This window comes from Oryx dammah, unplaced genomic scaffold (genome assembly GCF_014754425.2).
Source record: "Oryx dammah isolate SB20612 unplaced genomic scaffold, SCBI_Odam_1.1 HiC_scaffold_2, whole genome shotgun sequence".
Taxonomy (NCBI): Eukaryota; Metazoa; Chordata; class Mammalia; order Artiodactyla; family Bovidae; genus Oryx; species Oryx dammah.
This window is the reverse complement of record NW_024070186.1, coordinates 153,574,882-153,598,953: the sequence shown is the minus strand read 5'-3', so window position 1 is coordinate 153,598,953 and position 24,072 is coordinate 153,574,882. Positions and strand designations below refer to the sequence as shown.

The 24,072-nt window shown below is 39.2% G+C and overlaps 1 protein-coding gene across 1 annotated transcript in view; it reads left to right on the top strand.

The window, feature by feature from the left end:
- The window catches only part of PAXBP1 (PAX3 and PAX7 binding protein 1), a 33,035-nt gene extending 15,943 nt beyond the window's left edge, over positions 1-17,092 (top strand). Inside the window, exons 9-18 of the mRNA XM_040228224.1 lie at positions 2,082-2,181; positions 2,268-2,383; positions 4,424-4,623; positions 5,729-5,873; positions 6,522-6,643; positions 7,377-7,453; positions 7,844-7,910; positions 11,926-12,072; positions 13,693-13,847; positions 15,110-17,092. Coding sequence (XP_040084158.1) covers positions 2,082-2,181; positions 2,268-2,383; positions 4,424-4,623; positions 5,729-5,873; positions 6,522-6,643; positions 7,377-7,453; positions 7,844-7,910; positions 11,926-12,072; positions 13,693-13,847; positions 15,110-15,227 — 1,247 coding nt within the window. The 3' untranslated portion in view covers positions 15,228-17,092. The remainder of the gene's footprint in view (positions 1-2,081; positions 2,182-2,267; positions 2,384-4,423; positions 4,624-5,728; positions 5,874-6,521; positions 6,644-7,376; positions 7,454-7,843; positions 7,911-11,925; positions 12,073-13,692; positions 13,848-15,109) is intronic.
- Positions 17,093-24,072: the final 6,980 nt, after the last annotated feature.

Below are 24,072 nucleotides of genomic sequence, written 5' to 3'. Positions count from 1 at the left end.
CTCAAATCACTTTTGATCCAGACAGAACCAGATTTCTGGGGCAGATTGCAGGTAATCATTATATCTATGACGGGAAGTAATTTCCTTTTAAGTTGTGTGAGCTGTGCATTTCATCAAATACCTTTTCCTAGCTATAATCTGTTCTTTATAATTTGGAGGTATTTACTTCCATGGAATTCAGAGTAAGGGTTGAATGATGGGTGTTAATTATCAATAGATTGACAGTTGGAAAGAAATGAAAGGTAATGAGAAAGTGAAAAGTGTTGTCCTAAAGGGAGTATTCATTATTGCCAAAGATTTGAGGAAGATTGCATGGGATACTGAAGTATCGATTTCTTTTTCTGATATCTTTTTTTTTTAGAGAAACAAAAATACAGCCTGAAATTCTTCTGTTTAGATTTGCAAGTGCTTTACCACAGTTACTGCATATAGTTCTTACAGAAAGAAGGAAGCTATCAGTTGAGTTGTCTGCTCTCTCTCCTTCAATATATATTTTAAAAAGTCTCTAAATATAAACATTTTAAGTATTATACTAAGTTAACATGATAATTTTCTTTAGAATACTTCTTTAATGATGGCTGCCTCTTAAAGAGACAGGAATCATTTCTGTAGTTTGGAACTTTTAAGCTAATTTATCTGTGATATGTAGTGGAGTCCCAGTTGAGGTAGAGCTGGGGCATCTTGTTTACTAAGCAGTAAAAGAGTCAACTTTTAAAAGTAGTAGGATCTAGGGTAGTTAGGATACACTGAAGTAGACACCAGCACTTTTTTTGGTTTTATTTTCCCTGTTGCTGTGCCACATCTTTGATATCAGGAAAAAACTTCAGTTGATGTCTTTAATTTTGCACATGATTCCGCCCCCCACCCCTCCACACACCTTCTGGGGTTTTTGCTTCCCATTACTATCCTGCGTATTACAGGATGTCTCCATAGTGTCGAACTTGAATGTAGAAATAAAGCATCACAGAGAGATGTTTCCTCCATTTCTGCTTCTACCCTAGGCAAGAGAGTCTCCAGGATTCTTCTCTGGACAAAGAGAGTGGGTCTAGAGAAAAGACCATGAGACACTATTATCTGGGGGCCCCAACAAAAGGTTGACTTTTACCCAGTGATCTGATGGAGACGCCTCTTAGACAGCTCCCACCTGCATCCACGAAATTTCCAGTCTCATTCCTGCGTAGTTAATGATCATCGGAGAGCAACACAAGCAGTAGGACCAAAGAGACTGAGGACACAAATGCAGGTGGCAGGAGAAACTTTAAAACATAATTGCTGTCCTTGGGAGACGGCAGAAGAGATCCTACATGTAGCACAAGTAGAAGATGCTATAAAAAAGAAATATTCTAAGAAAAATAGCCATACCTTGGAAACTAAAAAATGGTAATTGATATATAAATAGGAATGTTGAAAGCTAAGTTAGAAAATTTGTCCTAGAAATTAAAAAGAGAGAGAGATGGAAAATGGAAAAAAAAGAAATAAGGGAATTGTGCTTTGAAAGCAGTGGTTGAGAAAGCACAACTTGGTCCTATTCAGATAAGATTTTTAGTCTATATTGTTGATTCTGCCCTTGTTCTTAAAATAGTAATAAAGAATGAATTTCTACAAAGAAAAATTAGAACAAAATAGAATAAATCACTAAATTACTACAACAAAGGTGTTTTTTCATACTTCCTACTTAGACCTCTTTGCTGTCATTTCATATCATTCAACAATATGATGTTTAAGTTCATTCCTAAAAAGTAATGTATTGTTTTTCCCTTTACACAAATATCTTAGGTTTTTAACTTACTTTGTCATCATGATAGCATAAACTAGTTTTGTTACTTAGACGTAAGAACAGGGAATCAGCCAGTTTGTGTTGGGGTAGTGTTGTCAGACTCTATTTCTGTGCTCCTTTTTGTGGAAACATGGATTAATGTTGAGATTTGCTCTAAATTAGCAAACTATCTGGTTTATCAGTTATTGCAGAATCCCGCTGTTGAGATTAGAAAGCAGTCTGTCATTATGGCTTATTCTGTGCAAACTCTTTCCTCAAGATTGTTGGAGGAAGGCTTTTAATTTTAACCATTGTTGTTTTCCAGATAAAGCTCTGATGGCACCAAATCTTGACTCCTTTGGACGAGATCGGGCACTGTATCAAGAGCATGCCAAACGTCGGATTGCAGAACGGGAGGCCAGGAGGTAATCTCTAGATGCTTGCTGTTTGTCGGTTTGTGAAGGGAGGAGTCTCCTTTATCTGGTTTGGGAACTCACTGCTTGTTATTTAGGACTCGTCGTAGACAAGCCAGAGAACAGACTGGTAAGATGGCAGATCACCTTGAAGGCCTTTCCAGCGATGATGAAGAAACTTCTACGGATATCACAAATTTCAATCTGGAAAAAGGTTAGACTTTTATTTGGAAGTGAGATTCATTGTCATTGTGCTTTCTGCTTGGCTGTAGTTGTTACCATGAAATAATTTGAGGTTTTGTGGCCTCTGCTTTAGAACCTGGCACTTGTTGCTTGCTTGCACCTGTTTTTATTACTGAATAGCATGATGAGTTCTCACAATTAGTGGTAACACTTTGTTATGGGGTTTACTTAGTTACTTGCATTATAAATAATATTACTCTTCAGAATCATAGAATTTTAAAAGTGACAGGAGAATGTTTAAGATCCCAAGGGCCACCCTAATGCAGCCTGTCTGGTCTGGAAAAGTAAAGGTTGGCAGTAGGGAGCCCTTCTCAGCCCTAAAGGGAGTTCCTGTTTGCGGAGTCCTGAATCATTCAACCACGGGGAATAGTTAGCCCTGTTACATGAAGGCATTTCCAGAAGGAACCCCAAGTAGAAGTCTTTGTTTCCCACCATTAGCTGCAGTTCTCTGTCATTTATTAACTTTGGAACATAGTTGGAGAAGCTTATTTTGTTTCTCCCGCTTTTTTATAGTGAACATTTCTAAACATATAGGCAATTGGAAAGAATAGCACAGTGATCACCATCTACCTGTCACCCAAATCCAGCAGTTCTTAACCATCAGTTGGCCAAGTTTGCTTCGGATATGTGTGTGTTTCGCTGAACCATTTGAAATTAACTTACAGACATCATGGCACTTGCCTCTAAAAACTTTAACTTGTTTAATGTCTCCCTCCTGAAAAAGGATGCTTTTGTACCTTATTGTAACACTGTTACCACCCTTGAGAAGAATTAACTGAAATTTCTTAGTATCATATCTGTATGCAGTACTTCCCAAATTCTCAGGACTGTTTCTGTGGGTTACTCTTGTGTTTTCCAAAGCATTGCCTTTGGCCGTCACACCTTTTTAATCTAGAATGAGTCAATATCATGAGTACCTTACAATGCACACACCCCTACTGTGTGCTCAAGGCGTTTGCTTTCTGAAGGCCATTTGTCTTATAAAGTATCTTACATTCTAAATTTGTCTGTTTTCTCGTGGTATTAACTTGTTCCTCCAGTCACTGTATTTCTTGTAAACTGGAATTTAAGTCTGGAGTCTTAACTAGATTCAGGTTAAACCTTTTTGGCGAGAATACTTCATACAAGATGCTCTTTCGTATTATATAATAGTAGATGGCAAATGTTAGGTTGCCTTCTATCAGTGGTGTTTAGGTGGATCTTAAGAAGTAGATTGTTGTGACTAGATCTCTTCATTATAAAGAGTCCTCTGTTCAGAGTCATATAGAGCGTCAAATAACTTCACTCAAAGAGCCTAGCGTCCATTGCGGATTCTGCTCTGTGTTACTGCAGTCACCAGGCAACTCTGGAAGAACAGATATGATTGGTCATTGATGATCATGCACATCTGTCATGGGAATGGTGAAGAGCTGGATACAGAGTTATTTAGACTATGCTAGCAGATAATGGCAGTGGCACCTGACTCCAGTACTGTTGCCTGGAAAATCCCATGGCTAGAGGAGCCTGGTAGGCTGCAGTCCCTGGGGTCGCTAACGACTGAGCAATTTCACTTTCACTTTTCACTTGCATGCATTGGAGAAGGAAATGGCAGCCCACTCCAGTGTTCTTGCCTGGAGAATCCCAGGGACGGCGGAGCCTGGTGGGCTGCCGTCTATGGGGTCGCACAGAGTCGGGCACGACTGAAGCGACTTAGCAGCAGCAGCAGATTATGGCACATATTAGAAATATGCAGAATGGCGACTGCCTGCACTGTAGTTTGTGTGGTAGATATTTGGAGGCTAAATTTATCTCTGTTTCCTTTCCTTTAAGTTGCAGTTGATAATTCATTTCAGTTGCCCAGTCTTGTCCAACTCTTTGCGACCCCAGGGACTGTTCCTTTGTTAATGAGCCTATCTTGTTACTTACTCAGGCTACAGAGAAAATGCTGAAAATAATTGAACTGCATTTTTTCTACTGCATACTAAGTTAACATTCTCTGTGGGGGTTTCTTTGTTGTTTTTGTTGGTTTTAGATCGCATTTCAAAAGAGTCCAGCAAAGTTTTTGAAGATGTCCTTGAAAGTTTCTATTCAATCGATTGTATTAAATCCCAGTTTGAAGCCTGGCGTTCAAAATACTACACATCCTATAAGCATGCCTACATCGGCCTTTGTTTGCCAAAGCTGCTCAACCCCCTCATAAGGCTGCAGCTTCTCACTTGGACTCCGCTTGAGGTGAGTGGCTTCTCTCTCACTGTTGGAAAGTAGGATACCATGATGCTTGGGGAAGAGATGAAGCTTGAATAAAGTATTTTTCTCAGGAGGTAGGTCATGCTCAGGGCTGTAAGTGATACAGAGTATCACTGGGTATAATCTTACCAATCTTTCCTTTTATGTTCTGGCCCTTTTTAAGAGAACCATCTATTGCTTCTCAATTTGTATACAGTATCTTTCTCAACTAAAATTACAAGTATTGACATGGAGATAGGAACATGAATGAATAAGAACTTGATCCTTTGATCCCAGAAAACTGTAAAACGTCATGGGAAAGCTAAGTGAGGAAGACGTGAAGTGGGGCCCTGAACTAAGTCAGTGGTGATGGAAATCAGGAGGATGAGATAAACTGGTAGATTTAAGAGGTGCAATCAATAGAAACTGTTTGCCTATTACCTGAGGGAGGTAATTGTCTAGGTAATTGTCGAATTGTCTATGTACATCTAGTGGTCACGTTTTAGATAACAGTTTTGTAAGTTACCGACGTAAGGGTGGAGCCGTGGGCAGGAATGAGATGGGCTGGGTTGAGTATGTAAACTGTACCAAAAAGAAGGCTGAGGTGGAAGCCCTGGAAACAACAGGAGAAAAATGTGAGCTCTGGGGACTTTTCAGCTCCCAGCTCCTGCTTACCCAGCCCCCGTGGCGTTGCGCGCTGCGCTGTGCTGTGTGTGTCCCAGTACACAGCAGAGGCTCATGGGCGCGGTGGTGCGGCCCTGCCAGCTCTCGTCTTCACAGCTCCTCCCTCTGTCCTGCAGCCGCCAGCTGTCTCAGCCTCCCTGAGCTCCCTTTCTGGCTCCTGGCGCAGCAGGACTGCTCTGCTTGGTAGTTCCCTACCCTGCTCTGCTCTCCTGACCAGGAGTCACCTCCTTTGACTCCCTTCTTTCAGGGGCCATAGTCCTATGCTGCCTCGGGTGGTCCATTGTCTAAGAATAGATGTTTCCTATATTTTGTCGCATATTTAGTTTATGGCTAAAGGCTGAATCCAGTTTCGGTTACTCTCTTCGTGGCTAGAAGCAGAACTAGCCACTGTTTTAAATGTTTGGGTGACCTTTTAAATATTTTCTAGGCAAAATGTCGTGACTTTGAGAACATGCTGTGGTTTGAATCTTTGCTGTTTTATGGTTGTGAAGAGCGAGAGCAAGAAAAGGACGATGTCGATGTTGCACTGTTGCCTACCATTGTGGAAAAGGTGATTCTTCCTAAACTAACAGGTAGAGATTACGGAATTGAACATTCAGACACGTTGGGTTTTTCATGTCTATTGTTAGGAGTTTTTAATCAGAGCACATGTTCTCATAGAAATTACATTATTAATAATGAAGTTACAGTCAGACCCAGAGATGGCTAAAGGGTACCTGTCTCTTACCTTGGGACTTTGAAGACCACCTTGGGGAGGGCCTGGAATTGGGGGCAGTAGGAAGATTTTAGACTCTTAAGGACTGCCTGAAGCAAAACTGAATACATAGTTTTGGGAACAATACACATTTTTCCAGGGAGCAGTTTCATTTCTTTCATCAGTTTCTCAAAAAAGTTTAGAAATCATTGACCTAGGGAACTGTTTAAAATATGAAAAAAGTTTAGGTTCAGTTAGAGATTTTTGACACTGGGACAGAATCTCCTGGGACATAAAAATCTTATTTTCATCAAGAAGCAGAAAATAATAGGAATCTGTGTCTCCTCTTCACCTTTGTCTAATCTTTAACATTTCCTGTGGTTAATTGGACAAAGAAAACTGAAGCTTATGCTCTAGAAGAGTCACAATTGGCATTTCTAAACTGAGGACTGCTTGACATCAGATTTAAGTCAGCTGCAGTTTACTTCTATATCTCAGTACTTTCTACCTTTTTTTTTCTTAATAGTGATTGCTGAAAATATGTGGGACCCCTTTTCTACAACACAGACTTCAAGAATGGTTGGAATTACTCTAAAATTAATAAATGGATATCCTTCAGTGGTGAATGCAGAAAATAAAAATACACAGGTAATTTAGTTATTATTTATGAAAAGTTTTAAAATTTTTATATATCTTCTCTCCCTTTGAAAATGAACAAGTTGAGAAAACGAGTGGGTTATAGTCAGAAAATCTGATTCTCCCACTTTATATAGAAAACCCGAGATAGTGGTTTTTAGTTTTAAATTAAGAGAGTCTAGATAGCTTCTTATCTATACCGTTTTCATCCTTCTCACCACCCCATCCCCATTCACAATCAGACATCCCCTGAAGAACTTTTTTTTTTTGCGGGGGAAAGAAAAGCAGAAAAGTACTGGGATGTGTACCAATTGATCATTTAAATCCCGAAACATGTAATAGCATGTAAAATGATCAGGTGTTGTTATTATATAATTAGTTTACAAATTTAAATTGCTGCTGCCCCCACTGAACTTTCTTACAAGCAATATAGACATAGGAAGGTACTCTATATCATTGTTTTACTTTCACTGACCTCATTTTGAGAAGAACCAGAGTTACAGGTCTGATTTTAAACCTTTCTATAGTAGATTAAGGGGCTGGAAGATTTCTAAATAACTTTATTACTTGGTAATTGATGAGGCGTGAACCAAGAAGAAAGACCTTCAGTGAGAAAGTAAATTTGAGCTTTTCACTCAAAATTGAATACTCAGTTAATCAGGTGCTTTGGAATGTGGCTTATTTTTATTTCCTAAACTTTTATCATAACCCTTATTATAATGCATGATCTATTTTAACTCTTCAGATATACCTAAAAGCACTTCTGTTGAGAATGAGGAGAACTTTAGATGATGATGTATTCATGCCCTTGTATCCCAAAAAGTAAGTCATTCCTAAAAATGTTAAAGATGATAATATTCTCTATTGTTTTTCAGAGAAAGCTTCTTAAATTTTGGGAAAACTAAGGATAGCTTGTAATATAAACTTTACCTATGTAGTCTAAACTTGTAGCCCAAATTGAGGAGCTCATTGTGGAAACCACTTCTCTTAAGCAGAATAAAACAAATAGTGCTCCGTTATCTCAGAATACTTTGCCATTACCTTTTAAAATTACTGTCTTCTGGAATACAATTGAAAATCAGAAAAATTCATTGCTTCCTTTGTTCACCTCTTACTTAACAAAAATCTTCTAGAAATAAGATGGAACTTAACACACAACTTAACACATCATCTTAACTTTTGATCATGATGTGTTTCTCTTTTTTTCCTTAGTGTCTTGGAAAATAAAAATTCTGGGCCTTACTTGTTTTTTCAACGACAGTTTTGGTCTTCAGTTAAGGTAAGTGTCTCCAGGCTATCTGAAAGCTTTGGGTTTTGTTTGACTTTCATACAGTATATTTTGAAAAGTATTTTAATATTTGGTTAAATAACTTCATAGGTTTGATGTTTCCAGAGGAGGAAATGAATTCTGAGTCCCAGTAAGGTCCAGACTACCCAACAAAATGCCCTACTAAACCACAGTTGATTTATCCAGCAAATAGAGTACCAGGTACTCTTCTAAGTTGGGGGAATATAGCACTGAATAAGATAGAAGCAGAGCCATCATGTTGTTTATAACCCAGCACAATTGACAATAGCAAATGAGTAACCTCAGGTAGGAGGAATTTTGAAAAAAGAAATTCAGAGTTGTATTGGAGCATATGACAAGGGGCATAGAAGATTCCCTTCCATCCTGAGGTGAGGGAGAGAAAGATATACTAGAATTGAGAAGTCCAGGGTGGCTAGAGTTAGGGAAGAGATAAGCAATCCAGATGATACAGAAGCTATAATTTACATGGAAACATTATAGGAGACTCCTCAACAAGATTATAACCCCAATCCCCCAGTTCCTAAGCCCTTTTTATTGTCTTATAGTTTTCTTTGTAAGAATGTCTTAGGAATGGAATTCTATACTAGTTAGCCTTTTGAATCTGGCTGCATTCATGTAACATAATGCATTCATGATGTAGTGTTATTTTATGTTCATTCCTGTTTTCAAATGGTGAATATAGCATTTAAAAATTTCTTATTGAAATATAGTTGACTTGATAGCGTTGTGCTATATAGTAGAGTGATTCAGTTATACATATACATATCTTTTCTCAGATTCTTCTGGATATACCATTTTTGGTGTGGTTTTTTATCCATCAGATAGTTTACAGTTTGGAGTAATTATGAATAAACTTGTCAGCATACAGGTTTTTCTGGGTATATGTTTTTATTTCTGTTCGCTAAATAGCTAGATTATTAGGTAAATATCTAAAAGCTGTTTTCTAAACCAGCAGTATTCGTGTTCTAGTTCTTTCTTACACACCTCGGTATCTTTCGAGTTTTTATTTTTTTTAAGCCATTCTCCAAGTGTATGTTCAGTTCTTGTAATGGTTTGCGTTTCCCTAATGACTGATGACGCTGAGCATGTTTTCATGTGCTTACTTATTTGGGTTATACTTCATGTGGTTCAGATGGTAAAGAAACTGCCTGCAGTGCAGGAGATCTGGGTTTGATCCCCGGGTCAGGAAGATCCTCTAGAGAAGGGCATGGCAACTCATTCTAGTATTCTTGCCTGGAGAACCCCAAGGACAGAGGAGCCCGGTGGGCGACAGTCCATGGGGTTGTAAAGAGTTGGACACAACTGAGCAGCTAACACTCATGTGTTCTTTAGTGAAGTATTTTTGCAAATCTTTGGCCCATTTTTTTTAATTGGGTTTTCTTATTATTGAGCTTTGAGTTTTGTATTCTTGATACAAATACTTCACATACGCGATTTGCACACTTTTTCCCCTGAGTCTGTAGCTTGTCTTCATTCTCTCAGAAGTCCTTCATTCTGATGAAATCCAATTACTACTTTACCCTGTTATGGATTGTGCTTTATGTGTCACATCTGAAAAATCTTTGTGTAACACAAGGCCACCAAGTTTTTTCTCTAGCCTTTCTTCTAGATATTTCATGGCTAAGTTCTACATTTAAGTCTGTGGTCCATTTTGAGTTAATTTTTATATAGGGCATGAGGCCTGGTTGTTTAGGTTCATTTGCCCCAGCACACTTTGTTGAAAAGACTATCTTTTATTAAATTCATTTGCTTTTGTACCTTTGTTGAAAATCATCTGCCCTTATATGGGTCGTGAAAGGGTTTTTAAGTAGGGAGGTGACTTGCAAAATACTGTCATTTTTTAGATATTGCAGTTGCTGTGTGGAGATAATGGTTTGAAGTAGGTGAAGATGGTAGTAATGAAAATGGGAATTAGTACTTACCACATATTTACTGTGTTCCAAGCGCTGTACCACACCTTTATACAGATTATATTCTCTTGAATCCTCACAACAGCCCTGTGCGCTTAACTCCACTGATGGGACAGTAGGGCGCAGAATCACCTACCCAGGCTTACTCCTTTGTTAACTGGTAGAGATGGGAGTCTCCTTCAGGCCAGTCTGATTCTTCAGCAGTTCTTCACAACTGCAGTTCTGGAAACAGACTAATTCCTGGTGCCCTAAGGCCTCTATCGTGTATGTACCTGGAATGGTACTAGTTCGTCCCATCCTTGGGAAAATTAAAGAGTTACGCAGATCGTTTTCTGTAGGATTGAGTTCTGTCACAGACCCTGCTTGAGAAGAACTATCCCAGAGCCATAAGGAGATGACGGCAGCCTTCGTTAGGGGCACGGCATCGGGGACCGAGAGAAGGGACAGCAGGGGTGGGGGCGGGGTGAGACAGCTTGAGGGAGAGGCTGGGAGTGACATCGGCTGTGGCCTGCTTGATTGGGTGGATAATGTTGTATTTCCTAGGATGAGAGATACCGAGAACATCGAAGTATTTATGGTAGAATGGGTGTAGACTTCCATTTTTGTATGGGTATTGAGCTTAAGTAGCTTCCAGTGTCTTGGTTCATGAGGTCTGGTAAACATGCAAGTCTTACAAGTTAGTCTCTCAGTGGTGTCTGCCTCTGTGACCCTATGGACTGTAGCCTGCCAGGCTCCTCTGTCCATGGGATTTTCCAGGCAAGAATACATTTCCTTCTCCAGGGGATTTTCCCCATCCAGGAATTGAACCCAAGTCTCCCGCATTTCAGGTGGATTCTTTGGCAATGAGCCACCAGGGAAGCATGCAATGTAGTAGTCAGAAAGAAAATTTTCATCTTTTGGCAGTCATAGGATTATGACATTTTTCATGATTTTCAAGGGAGGACATTTATCTAAGAATAATTACTTCTCTGCCAGTACTTTGTTATGCTGGAAACTGTTCTTACCTGCTTTGGCCACTACAGTAACTACTAACTCTATGTGGCTATTTAAAATTTAGTAAATCTCAGTCATTCTAGGAAATATTCAGGCCCTTCAAAACTGCTTCTTAGTGCTTGGGCAAGACATGGTCCACAGTATTTCATAAAGTGTTTTAGTGTGTAAGTAATTTACTTTGTATGTACGTAATTTAATCATTTTACATTGCCTCTCAGTACTTTTTTTCCCTTCTCAAAAAAACAAACTTCTATAACAGAGATCTGATTTGTGGTTGCCACAAGTGGGGTTCAGTTCAGTTCATTCAGACGAGTCCAACTCTTTGTGACACCATGAACTGCAGCACACCAGGCCTCCCTGTCCATCACCAACTCCTGGAATTTAACTCAAACTCATGTCCATTGAGTCGGTGATGCCATCCAACCATCTCATCTGTTGTCCCCTTCTCCTTCTGCCGTCAGTCTTTCCCAGCATCGGGGCCTTTTCCAATGAGTCAGCTCTTTGCATCAGGTGGCCAAAGTATTGGAGCTTCAGTATCAGTTCCTCCACTGAATATTCAGGACTGATTTCCTTTAGGATGGACTGGTTGGATCTCCTTGCAGTCCAAGGGACTCTCAAGAGTCTTCTCCAACACCACAGTTCAAAAGCATCAATTCTTCAGTGCTCAGCTTTCTTTATAGTCCAACTCTCACATCCGTACATGACTACCAGAAAAACAGTAGCCTTGACTAGATGGACCTTTGTTGGCAAAGTAATGTCTCTGCTTTTTAATATGCTGTCTAAATGGGGAGATGGGGTAAAGTAATCAAAAGGTACAAACATCCAGTTGTAAGGTAGGTTCTGAGGATGTAAAGTATAACATGATGACTGTAACTGTAGTGTACTGTATGTTTGAAAATTGCTAAGAGAATAGAAAAAAGATGTGTAACTCTGTGAAGGGAGGGATGTTAACTAAACTCCTGGTAATCATCTCACAATATATATTTTAATTATTATATGTTTAAATCATTAAACTTATGAAGTGTTACATGCCAAATATATCTCACTGGAACTGGGAAAAATAATTTTTCTCTTCTTTCTAGCTCTTAGGGAATTTTCTTCAATGGTATGGCATTTTCTCAAACAAAACTCTTCAGGAATTATCAATAGACGGTTTATTAAATAGATACATTCTCATGGCTTTTCAGAATTCAGAATATGGAGATGACAGCATCAAAAAAGCCCAAAATGTGAGTTAAATGACACATACTGTAGTTTTTAAAGCATATACATTAAGATGAATTGTTTGAAGAGATTTGAGAAATTTATGAAAACCCCTTTGATTATTGAGTTTGCAGTCAGCTTGCCTCCCAGGTAGTCCCAAATCCCCTTAGCATTTTTTATATAAAAATTTGTGCTGTTAAATGTGTATATTTATCCTTCTATCCGTCTATCTATATCAATATTTATTTTTGTAGGTACTAATAAAAGTTTTAACTTGGAGATAGTTTTTTAACAGTTGAATGAATGCTATTATAAGTGTTATTAAAGAAATGATTTCTCATTTAAGAAGTAATTTTAGTTAACTTTTTTTTACTTTATATACACGAGTTTATATGCATGTGTTTATATACAATTTTGATAGTTTTTTTTTTTTTAATTTTTAAACAATAATACAATTAAATTCTGCAAGTACCGTATAGCTTTTTGACCTGTACCATGTCAGAGTAATTCTCTGACATACTCCCTCACCATCAAATATTTTTGTGTTTTGTTTCCTATAAACATAGATTTTGTTGTACATTACAGTATAAACAGTATCAACATTAGGAAATTACATTTACATATTGTCACCTAATTCTTAGGGCTCTTTTCAAGTTTTATCAGCTGTCTCAATAATATCCAAAGAAATTGGCAAAAAAAATTTCCAGATCATCCTTTGCATTCAATTGTCATTTGAAGGTTTCCTTGACCTTCATACCTTGACACCCCTGAAAATGATAGGCCAGTTTTTTATAGAATGTCCTTCAGTTTGGGTTTTTCTGATATTCTCTCATGCTATATTCACATTTTGCATCTTTGGCAAGAATTGTCCTAGACTTGATTAGTATGGGCTCCTTCAGGTTGACCTCTGTGACCTTGTTTCTAATTTGGGGGAGCATTTCCTTGTTTCCTGGCACGATGTTCCAGGCTCACCTGGTACTTGCTTGGCCCAGTTCGAATCCGTTGTTTCCGCAAGCATCCCCAGGTTCTTCGGTGGCGCGCCTTGTCTGCCCACTGGCCGCTTTCTCGCAAGTGGTAACGGGCTTCCCCTTGCTCAGGTTTTGGTTCCCTATGCCGAGTTGCCGCCATGCTGTGCTGGCCCTGCTTAGGTGCCTGCCCTAGGCTGCCCCTCTGGCATGATGCTCTCTCCACCCTGTGCTGGGCCGGCGAGGCTTCTGCTGTTGGCATGGATGCCTGCTGACAGAACCATTCCGTGGGGGAGGGGCTGTAATTTGGTATTTATGGTATACATATCATTACATCAAAAAATGCTGACGAAAGGTCAGTTCAATTCATGTAGGGCTTGAAAGACTGGAAAGTGAGGCAGTTGGTTATCAATTTTATGTCCCCAATGTACTTACATTTTGGAGAAATTATCTTTTACTTTGGGTGTCTGTTGAAGTTTAATATTAGAGTATATCCAAGTGTATTTGTATAGCTTATGTGGAAAATCTGGTTTAAAAGAATATCCCTTCTAAGTAATTAGTTAATACGTAGCTCAATAGCATAATCTTCTAGTTAAATACATTATACCTGTTGTCTAGACTCAGCTTTTAGGCACTTTATTTATTTTTGTTTTAACTGTTCTACATATTTCTTCTCCATAGGTAATTAATTGTTTCCCCAAGCAGTGGTTCGTGAATCTGAAAGGAGAAAGAACTATTTCTCAGTTAGAAAACTTCTGTCGATACCTTGTACACTTAGCAGATACAATTTACAGAAACAGTATTGGGTGCTCTGATGTAGAAAAAAGAAATGCAAGGTAATTATTTATACTTACTGAATGAAACCGTGATCTAGAGTCTTAGTTGTTGGGTCTAGTATTATTAAAATGCTTTTGGTAGCGACATGTTTATATTGTACTTTAAATTGCACATTAACTTCATATTGATAAACCTACCAAAATTGTGCATTGTACTTTTTCACTTTTGCAACTCTTACCTAATCTTTTTTCAGTATGTTATTTATTCATGAAAATATTAAGGGAAGACTTCTAGTAAGCACCAGCTGTAAGGGGAATGAATGAATCATTATTTTCTCTGCCTTCTCCCTTGAAAAATTGAGGAGACTGTAGACTCTTAGAATGTCATGCATCTTGGTCTTTTGAGGTTCATTTTACAGATATAAACCCAAGAAAAAATAGCCACTGAAACCCCAAGTATATTAAAGGTTATATCCCAATTTGGGGATGTTTGTGTTCTGTGTTAAGTTTTATATCATTTTGGTGTTGGCTGCAGTGTTTTGGGGAGTTTAAATATAAACAAACAGTATTCACTTTTCTACAGAAAAGAATTTAGCAGCTATTTAAACACCTGCTGTGTGTAGTGCACATAAAGCATGCTCCATGTGGGTCACAACATCTTACAAATTATAATTCTTCCCAGGAAGGTGCTTACTACAGTTCTGTAGAGAAGAGACAACTGACAGTGTCACACTGATTCAAACTAATGTTAAACGTACTTCCTGGACCAGCAGCAGCAGCATCACCTGGGAGCTTTGTTAGAGACGCAGATTCTTAGGCCTCACCCCAGACTTGCTGAACAGAATTCCAAGGGAGGGACCTGGTGGTCTGTGTTTTAGCACTCCTCTAGCTAATTCTGATGTATGCTAAAATTTGAGGATTGCTGAGAATGACTTGTAGCTGGGTGATAAAGGAAGCCAGATTATACTTTATTATTGGATTTTAGAGGAATGGAAGTTATGCTGGATCTTGATGGACTGGTGATGAATACTCACAAATGCAATTTGTGTTCCTGGTGTATTCTGGAAGAGCTAGGACTTGGGTTTGGGAAGGAATGGGTGGCTGGGCTCTGAAGTAGTTAGGCAATAGTTTGCTTCCTTTCCTTTCTAGATATTAATGAAAATCATGGATCTGAACGAGATGTGGGGTGTTTTTTTTTCTTTTTTCTTAATGAGTCCTCTTTCTGGCTAGTCATCTAAACAGGAAATTTTTTTTTTTTAATATGGATAATTTTTTTCACATGCTGTAACTTGCTTATTTCGGTTTCCTTTTTTCTTTTTTAGAGAAAACATAAAACAGATAGTAAAACTCCTTGCAAGTGTTCGAGCTCTGGATCATGCTATGTCTGTTGCAAGTGACCACAATGTGAAAGAATTTAAGTCTTTGATCGAAGGAAAATAGATCTATGAGACTAAAAAAAGCCTATTTGCTCTAATACCATTCCCAGTGTAAAAATTTTGTATATATGTAAAGTTTCTTAAACTGTAAAATATTGACTCATTTTAATACAAAGAATGTTATTAATATTCAATACTGTGTCCTTAAATGCAATTTCTTCAGAATGAAAGGAATTCAGATTATTTCTAGGAAGTCTATGAGTGGTTTCCTTACTGCCTGCCATACTTTGTTTACATAAGTATTTTATATGGTCAATTAAATTAACCCTCTTAGTTAACTGTTCTCTGTAAAGGATGTGTGCAGTGTATACTGTATAGTTGTGCATATATATATTTATACCACCATGGAGTTACTTTCACACTGGAAATCTGTGGTGTTTTTCTACAGAGTAAGCCTTTTAACAGCAGAAAAATTATTCAGTAGCAAATTGTCTTAGGGAAATTACTACACTGTTGCAACAGAAGGGCTGGCAAGTGACTAAATATTCATCACTTTTAGTTAGCAGTTGCTGTCACTGAAGCTGTGCTGCCTTAAAATTGAGAGTTGAGTGTGGACTTAGTCATTGGTGAATGGTGAACTTTTCTTCCTTGAGTTAGCATTACAGTCAACTGTTCGTTTAATGTGAGCTCTAAATAATATATGCAACATAGGTTTCTGAAAAGAACACAGACATTTCATTTTTGGAAATAATAGACCCACAACCTAACTGCATGGTTTTGGGCTGACTGTCCTGTCTCATTATGATTTTACTCCCTGACCAGGTTAAATACATGCATTTGTATTTTAGTAGTCTAGCATTATATTTAAAATCTCACATATGTGAGTTATATATGCAATAAAGAACACATTTTGCTGATTGACCACACCCAGGCAGTTTAATACCCATGGTCTTCTATAATATTTATGTACTGTGCTTAGTCGCTCAGTCGTGTCTGACTCTTTGAGACCCCGTGGACTGTAGCCTAGCAGGCTCCTCTGTCCTTGGGGATTCTCTAGGCAAAAATACTGGAGTGAATTGCCGTGCCCTCCTCCAGGGGATCTTCCCAACCCAGGGATCGAACCCAGGTCTCCCACACTGCAGGGGGATTCTTTACCGACGGAACCACCAGGGAAGCCCTGTAATATTTATACCATGTTGTAAATGATTCTGTGATTTTCAAAAGAAGAACTTTTTGGAAATTAAGAACTACTGTTTGATAGTTTCATATGTAATTAGCCTTTAGCCAAGCATTAAATTAATTTTTAAATAGAACCATTGTTGTATTTGGCTGGCGACTAATTTTACTTAGAGCATTTCAAATGACTAATATAGTGAGATCATTAGCATGAGTATCCTTGGTCAAGTTAAATACTATTTAGAACAGTGTCATGTACTCTTTATTGCTCTTGTCAGTTTTATCTTTATTGTAGGAACACTGCTCATCCCTACAGATTCATTCTTGATGAATTTTGTTACAACTCAGTGGCCTACTAAATAGAATTAAAATAGAAGGCTTATTCTCAACTTCAGTGTACTAAAATATACAGACATGTATATATATATGACATGCACATCATTTGTGCCTTAAATTTGTTTTTTGAAACCTATTGGACTGATTACTTTTCCTATATCTGCTTTTAAGGACTCGAAGTTAAACTCAGATTCTTCATCCTATAAAATCCATCAGGCTCTTATACTTTCAGGAGTGAGTTTGGTGTAAGGTGAATTTAGCATAGAACTGTGTGTTGAACAAGTAGTTCTTATATCTCAACCAGACGTTTTTTATTCCTGAAATAGGTGAAGGACATTCTTTCTTAGGAAGGAAATTGTCAAATGTTTAAATTCAGAGGGTGACATTTTAATAAAGCTTGAGGTTTTTGTCTTTTCAGTTTTTTCTTTTGGCACAGTCTTCCAAAATACTTGCAAAATAGATGAGGAGGGTTTTTGAAAAGGAAAGCTATGGAGACGCTATAAACCACGGCTGTAAATACCGATAACTACTGCTGTGTACCAGATGATGCTGGTGAGCCTCATCCTTATTGATGTCATGGTGCAAACACCTGCAGCTGTGCCGGAGGGCTTTCTCAGCCTATGCTACAGGCTAGAGGGTCCGCCACCTCTGGGAGCAACCCTTGGCCAAAGAGAGGAGGGGAGGGTAGGTCCCCCAGTGTGTTAGTTCAGGTCCTCTGGGGAGCAGTCCCTGAGATGGCATTGGATATACAAGAGATTTGGGGGGTGGAAATGAAGATGGGAGTGAAGGAGAGGGAGTGGGAGGAGGCTGAGAGAGCTTTAGAGCCAAGAGATTGTGAGTAAGTGTGACCTCAGGGTGATCGGGAAGGAATTAAGGAAGGTATCAGACATCAGTGGAATTCTAAGGAAGTTTCAGCAAGGATGACAGAGTCCTCAGTACAAAGTCATGGTCCTGAGGAGTTGTGTGTTTCCAGGAGCTGGCCTGCCTTTGTATCCCCACCAGCTCAGTAATGGGTAGAGGACAGTTCTTGAGCATGGCCACTCTTTGGAGATCTAAAGGAGCACAGTTTCACGTTGACCACACCAGCTTCCTAGTTTCAGGAAAACAGGTATGTTCCGCATCTTCTCTCACAGGCTGCAGTTGACTTGAACCAGAGTTGTCTGCAGTGAAGACCTCATCACCCAGAACTGGCCCAGAATTTTCAGGAATCTTAAGTGACTTCCTCATGAGAATATACTAAAATACAGAGTTCCCTGGTTTTAAAGATAGGTTTGTGGGGTATGATTTATTATAAATGTTTTACCCTTTATAAACATGCATAGTTCAGGGCATTTGGACAAATACCTAATTTTGTTTTAAATGAGAATTTCCCTTGAAATGATGACATCCTCCTAAAAATAGTCACATGTTTTAGAGCTGCAAGATACAATATGAAAATGTCAGTTGCTACATTGTATCTTTTTATGGTTACAATGACTTCTCATTTCTAACACTGTAATATCCATGTAGTAGAGGGAGTGTTGCCATTCCTTGATTATCACAAAGAACACTTTGTTGTTTCAGGTAAACAACTGTCTATGGGCGTTGGGTTCATAGACTCCAGATTGCTCAGCAAAGGCAGACAGGCTAAAAATTGTTATATGGAATCAGTATTGATACACAGTGTTGATTGGTCACTGGCCTGCTTCTGGACCTCTGAGCCCATTATTTGTACTGGCTTCCTCCCAACCCCGTCACCCCTAACTCTCACAGAGGCTCAGAGGTTAGACTCATCCAGTACGAGGAAAATGCCTAGCACAGCATTTCTCAGAATGTATACTGCGGTCCACCAGTTCAGGGGCTGTTACTTTAAATGATCTTTAGGAAAATGAGACTGAAATATAAGATATGACACCATAAAACTTCTAGAAGGGAATGTAGACATTCTCTACCACAATTCATACCAGTGATTTCTTAGGTCAGTCTCCCAAGGTAATAGAAATAAAAGCAAAGGAGTACGTCAAGGCTGTATATTGTCACCCTGCTTATTTAACTGATATGCAGAGTACATCATGAGAAACGCTGGGCTGGAAGAAGCACAAGCTGGAATCAAGATTGCCGGGAGAAATATCAATAACCTCAGATATGCAGATGACACCACCCTTATGGCAGAAAGTGAAGAGGAACTAAAAAGCCTCTTGATGAAAGTGAAAGAGGAGAGTGAAAAAGGTGGCTTAAAGCTCAACATTCAGAAAACGAAGATTATGGCATCTGGTCCCATCACTTCATGGGAAATAGATGGGGAAACAGTGGAAACAGTGTCAGACTTTATTTTTCTGGGTTCCAAAATCACTGCAGATGGTGACTGCAGCCATGAAATTAAAAGACACTCCTTGGAAGAAAAGTTATGAACAACCTAGATAGCATATTGAAAAGCAGACGTTACTTTGCCAACAAAGGTCCAACTAGTCAAGGCTATAGTTTTTCCAGTGGTCATGTATGGATGTGAGAGTTGGACTGTGAAGAAGGCTGAGCATCGAAGAATTGATGCTTTTGAACTGTGGTGTTGGAGAAGACTCTTGAGAGTCCCTTGGACTGCAAGGAGATCCAACCAGTCCATTCTGAAGGAAATCAGCCCTGGGATTTCTTTGGAGGGAATGATGCTGAAGCTGAAACTCCAGTACTTTGGCCACCTCATGCGAAGAGTTGACTCATTGGAAAAGACTGATGCTGGGAGGGATTGAGGGCAGGAGGAGAAGGGGACAACAGAGGATGAGATGGCTGGATGGCATCACTGACTCAATGGACGTGAGTCTGAGTGAACTCTGGGATTTGGTGATGGACAGGGAGGCCTGGTGTGCTGCAATTCATGGGGTCACAAAGTCTGACACGACTGAGTGACTGAACTGAACTGAATCAAATTTACAAGTTTTTATACAGCAAAGGAAACCATAAAAGAAAAAGACACCTACAAATTGGGATATTTGCAAATGACATGACTGACAAGGGCTTAATTTCCAAAATATGTAAACAAAAACCCAATCAAAAAATGGGCAGAACGCCTAAATAGACATTCCTCCAAAGAAGACATACAGATGGCCAACAGGCACATGAATAAGATGCTTAATGTCACTATTAGAGAAAGGCAAATAAAAACTACAGTGAGGTACCAATTCACACTGGTCAGAATGGCCATCATTTTAAAAATCTACACATGCTGGAGAAGGTGTGGAGGAAAGGGAACCCTTCTATACTGTTGGTGAGAATGAAAATTGGTCCAGCACTATGGAGAACAGTAAGGAGTTTCCTTCAAAAACTAAAAAGAGTTGCCATTTGATCCAGCAATCCCATTCGTGGGCATATAGGGACAAAACTGAAATTCAAAAAGATATGCACTCACATAGCAATGAAGTAAGTGAGAAAGTCCCTTGGACTGCAAGGAGATCAAACTAGTCAATCCTAAAGGAAATCAACCCTGAATATTCATTGGAAGAACTGATGTTGAAGCTGAAGTTCCAATACTTTGGTCACCTGATGTGAAGAGCAGAGTCATTGGAACAGACCCTGATGCTGGGGAAAATTGAAGGCAAATGGAGAAGGGGGCAACAGGATGAGATGGGTGGATGGCATTACTGACTGAGTGGACATAAGTTTGAGCATACTGGCCATGTGATATCACTTATATGTGGAATCTGAAATATGGTACAAATTATCTTAGCTATGAAACAGAAACAGACTCACAGAGAACAGACTTGTGGTCCCGTGGTTTGGTGGGGTTGGGTTGAGAGTTTAGGATTAACAGTTGTAAAAATCCATTCTTTAGAATGGATGAAGAACAAGGTCCTGCTATATATATTGGCTTCCCAGGTGGCACTAGTGGTAAAGACCCTGCCTGCCAATGTAGACTTAAAGAGATGCGGATTCAATCCCTGGGTCCGGAAGATCCCCAGCAGTAGGGGACAGCAATCCACCCCAGTACTCTTGCCTGGAGAATCCATCCCATGGACTAGCTCAGCCTGGTGAGCTACATAAGTCCATGGGGTTGCCAAGAGCTGGACATGACTGAAGCAACTTAACACACTGGATGGATAAAGAAAAGGTCCTACTATATAGCACAGGAAACTATTAATATATTCAATATGATATGTAAACCATATTGGAAAAAATATGAAAAAATGTACATATAACTGAATCACTTTGCTGTACAGCAGAAATTAACACAACACTGTAAACTGACAATAAATTTTAAAAAAGATATTTAGGAAAATGTACCTTATACCCCATGCTTGACAGTTCAAAATACATGATAAAGGATAAAGGATTTGAGAAATCCTGTAGAAATCATTTGAAGCTACTTCACAAGAGCAGTTTGACCATGAAGGCTTACTTTTACATGTATCTTTAGATGTTGACATTCCACAGTGCCTGCTGTGTGGCCAGCAAGAGCAGACTGAGCATGGAGCACCCTCCCACTCTGACCTTGGGAAGGCCAAGTCCTGTTAGGGCCCTGGCCCTTTGACTTCCACAGGAACCCTTGTGTATCATTAACACAAACCACTGAGCTCCCTTGACTGCGTCTCTTTTTTCCAAACGAAAACAAGTGTCACACAAGTTCCCTGTATGCTCCAGTTGCAATTTCCTTAACTCTGGTATGTGTGAACAGTTTTTCAGTCTTTAATGTTTTTGATTTTGTTCTCAGTGATTCTGCTGTCAAACTTACATGTTTTCAACTGACAAAATTTCTATCTTTCCTATTTAAAATCATATCCTTCACTGATTAGTATGAACTTGTTCAAAGCAAATAGCTAACTAATGCTATTTGTAACTTACCATTGTGTTGCTCTTCAAGACCATTGTTTTCTCTTTAACGAGTCATCCATGCCTTTATAATGGATCTTTGCAGATCGTGATACGAAGATCTGTATCTGTCTCAGTAACCTGAAGGAAGCTAGTAAAGGTGACAGAATCAGGCTGTTAACATTCCCAAATTTACCAAATGCTTTCTAGCATTTTTGATAAGGAAATCCAGGAAAAGTAGGCTACTATTAATATACGTGAATATGTCAAAATTCATAGCCTTGTAACATGGTATATTTTTTATGTTATTGGGATAATCAATGATTTCTAAAGAAACAACAAGTGTATGTTTCAACCTGCTACAGGGAACTGTCCATAGGAGAATAATTTGGTCAAAACCCAACATTTAAAGATCATGTTTTTGTTTTTTTTTTTTTGGTGTATGGGATCTTAGCTCCCTGACCAGGGATGGAACCCATGCCCCCTGCACTGGAAATGCAGATTCTTAACCACTGGACCACCAGGGAATCCCTAAAAATCATAGTGTTTGCCTTCAATTAATCGAAGCTATGGGAGCTGTTATCTTAAACATCTATCAGGTTGTTTTACTGAGCTCAGTTTCTCTCCTGATGGAAAGTTACATTGTCTTTTATTAGTTGTCTGTGGCTGCTGTAACAAATTACCACAAACTGTGTAGATTAAAACAGCAGAAATTCATTTCCTCACAGTTCTGGAGTCCAGAGGTTTGAAATGAAGATATTTGCAGATCCGTGCTCCCTTCTAAGACTCCAGGGAAGAATCCTCCCTGCCTTCTGGTGGCCACTGACATCCCTTGGCTAGTGACCACATTGCTGCAGTCGCTACCTCTGTCTTCATCCTGTCTCTGTGTGTGTAAGTGTGTGCATGTATGTGTGTAAAGTCTCCCTCTGCTGTCTTATAAGGGCATTTGTGATTGCATCTAGGGAATACCCAGATAATCCAAAGTAACTTCAAAATCCTTAACACAAACATATCTACAGAGACTTGTTTTCCCCATAAATTAATATTCACGTTCTAGGGATTCAGTTCAGTTCAGTTCAGTCGCTCAGTCGTGTCCGACTCTTTGCGACCCCATGAATCACAGCACGCCAAGCCTCCCTGTCCATCACCAACTCCCGGAGTTCACTCAGACTCGCGTTTATCGAGTCAGTGATGCCATCCAGCCATCTCATCCTCGGTCATCCCCTTCTCCTCCTGCCCCCAATCCCTCCCAGCATCAAAGTCTTTTCCAATGAGTCAACTCTTCACATGAGGTGGCCAAAGTATTGGAGCTTCAGCTTTAGCATCATTCCTTCCAAAGAACACCCAGGGCTGATCTTCAGAATGGACTGGTTGGATCTCTTTGCAGTCCAAGGGACTCTCAAGAGTCTTCTTCAACACCACAGTTCAAAAGCATCAATTCTTCGTGCTCAGCCTTCTTCACAGTCCAACTCTCACATCCATACATGACCACTGGAAAAACCATAGCCATAACTAGATGGACCTTAGTCGGCAAAGTAATGTCTCTGATGTGGATATCTTTAGGAGGTAGTATTTTTCATCCAACCACAGGCCTCACTGTGTTCAAGGGTCAAGATTGTGTCAGCCCATCTCCATAGGCCCTTAGGACTTCACTGAGAAGTTTGTGTATGCCATTTAACCTGTATTTTAAAGTCAGCCCATTCCAAACTTCAAATTTGGTGACAATTTGGCCAGCTATTTTCAAGTGTTGTAATATAGAAGTACAAATAAAAGAAAGACAAGATAAACAAGGAGTGACAGTTTTTAAAAATCACTAATAAAATGGCATTATTTTAAAGAATCTGCCTGCAATATAGACCCAACCTGGGTTGGGAAGATCTCTTGGAGAATGGCTACCCACTCCAGTATTCTTGCCTGGAGAATTCTATGGACAGACCATGGAGTTGCAAAGAGTCAGACATGACTGAGTGACTAACACAAGTATGTTTTTAAATCCTGAGCATGTGCTTATTTCATGACTACAATGATCTGTTTTGAAAGGATTTGGTAAAGCTGTGGCCTTCTGACAACTCTTGAAAAGGAGTCCAGTCTAATTCAAAGAAAAAAGCAGCAATTCAGACCCAGAACCAAGAAATGTTGACCTAAATTTCCTTAGCTGAAATCCAAAGGAACCAGGAATAGGCAGATCATTGAAAAGAGCCTAGCACTGATATGGAGTGGGCAAGTTTGGTGGTCCCAACCCTACTTCAGAGTAATTTTTTTGTTTGTTTTTTTTTTAATTTTATCATCACACTGAGTAATTTTTAACAAGTTAACTTTTCTGGGTCTCAGCTGTCATAAAAAAAAGAACAATTTGCCAGCATCATACTCAATTACATCAACACATCTCCTGAAGCCATAGCCTTCCATAAGTTTTTCTGGTGCCTATCTGCTATTCCTTTGGGGCTATACAAGTAATATACCTAGAAAGGCAAAAAAAAAAAAAAAAATGTCCATTCTCACTCACTCCCATTTCATTTTTCTCTGTCCAGTGCAACCTCCAATCGAAATGGATTCTTCTGGTTACTTCCCTGGTGGTTCAATGGTTAAAACTGGCTGTGATTTTAACAGCCACATTCAGC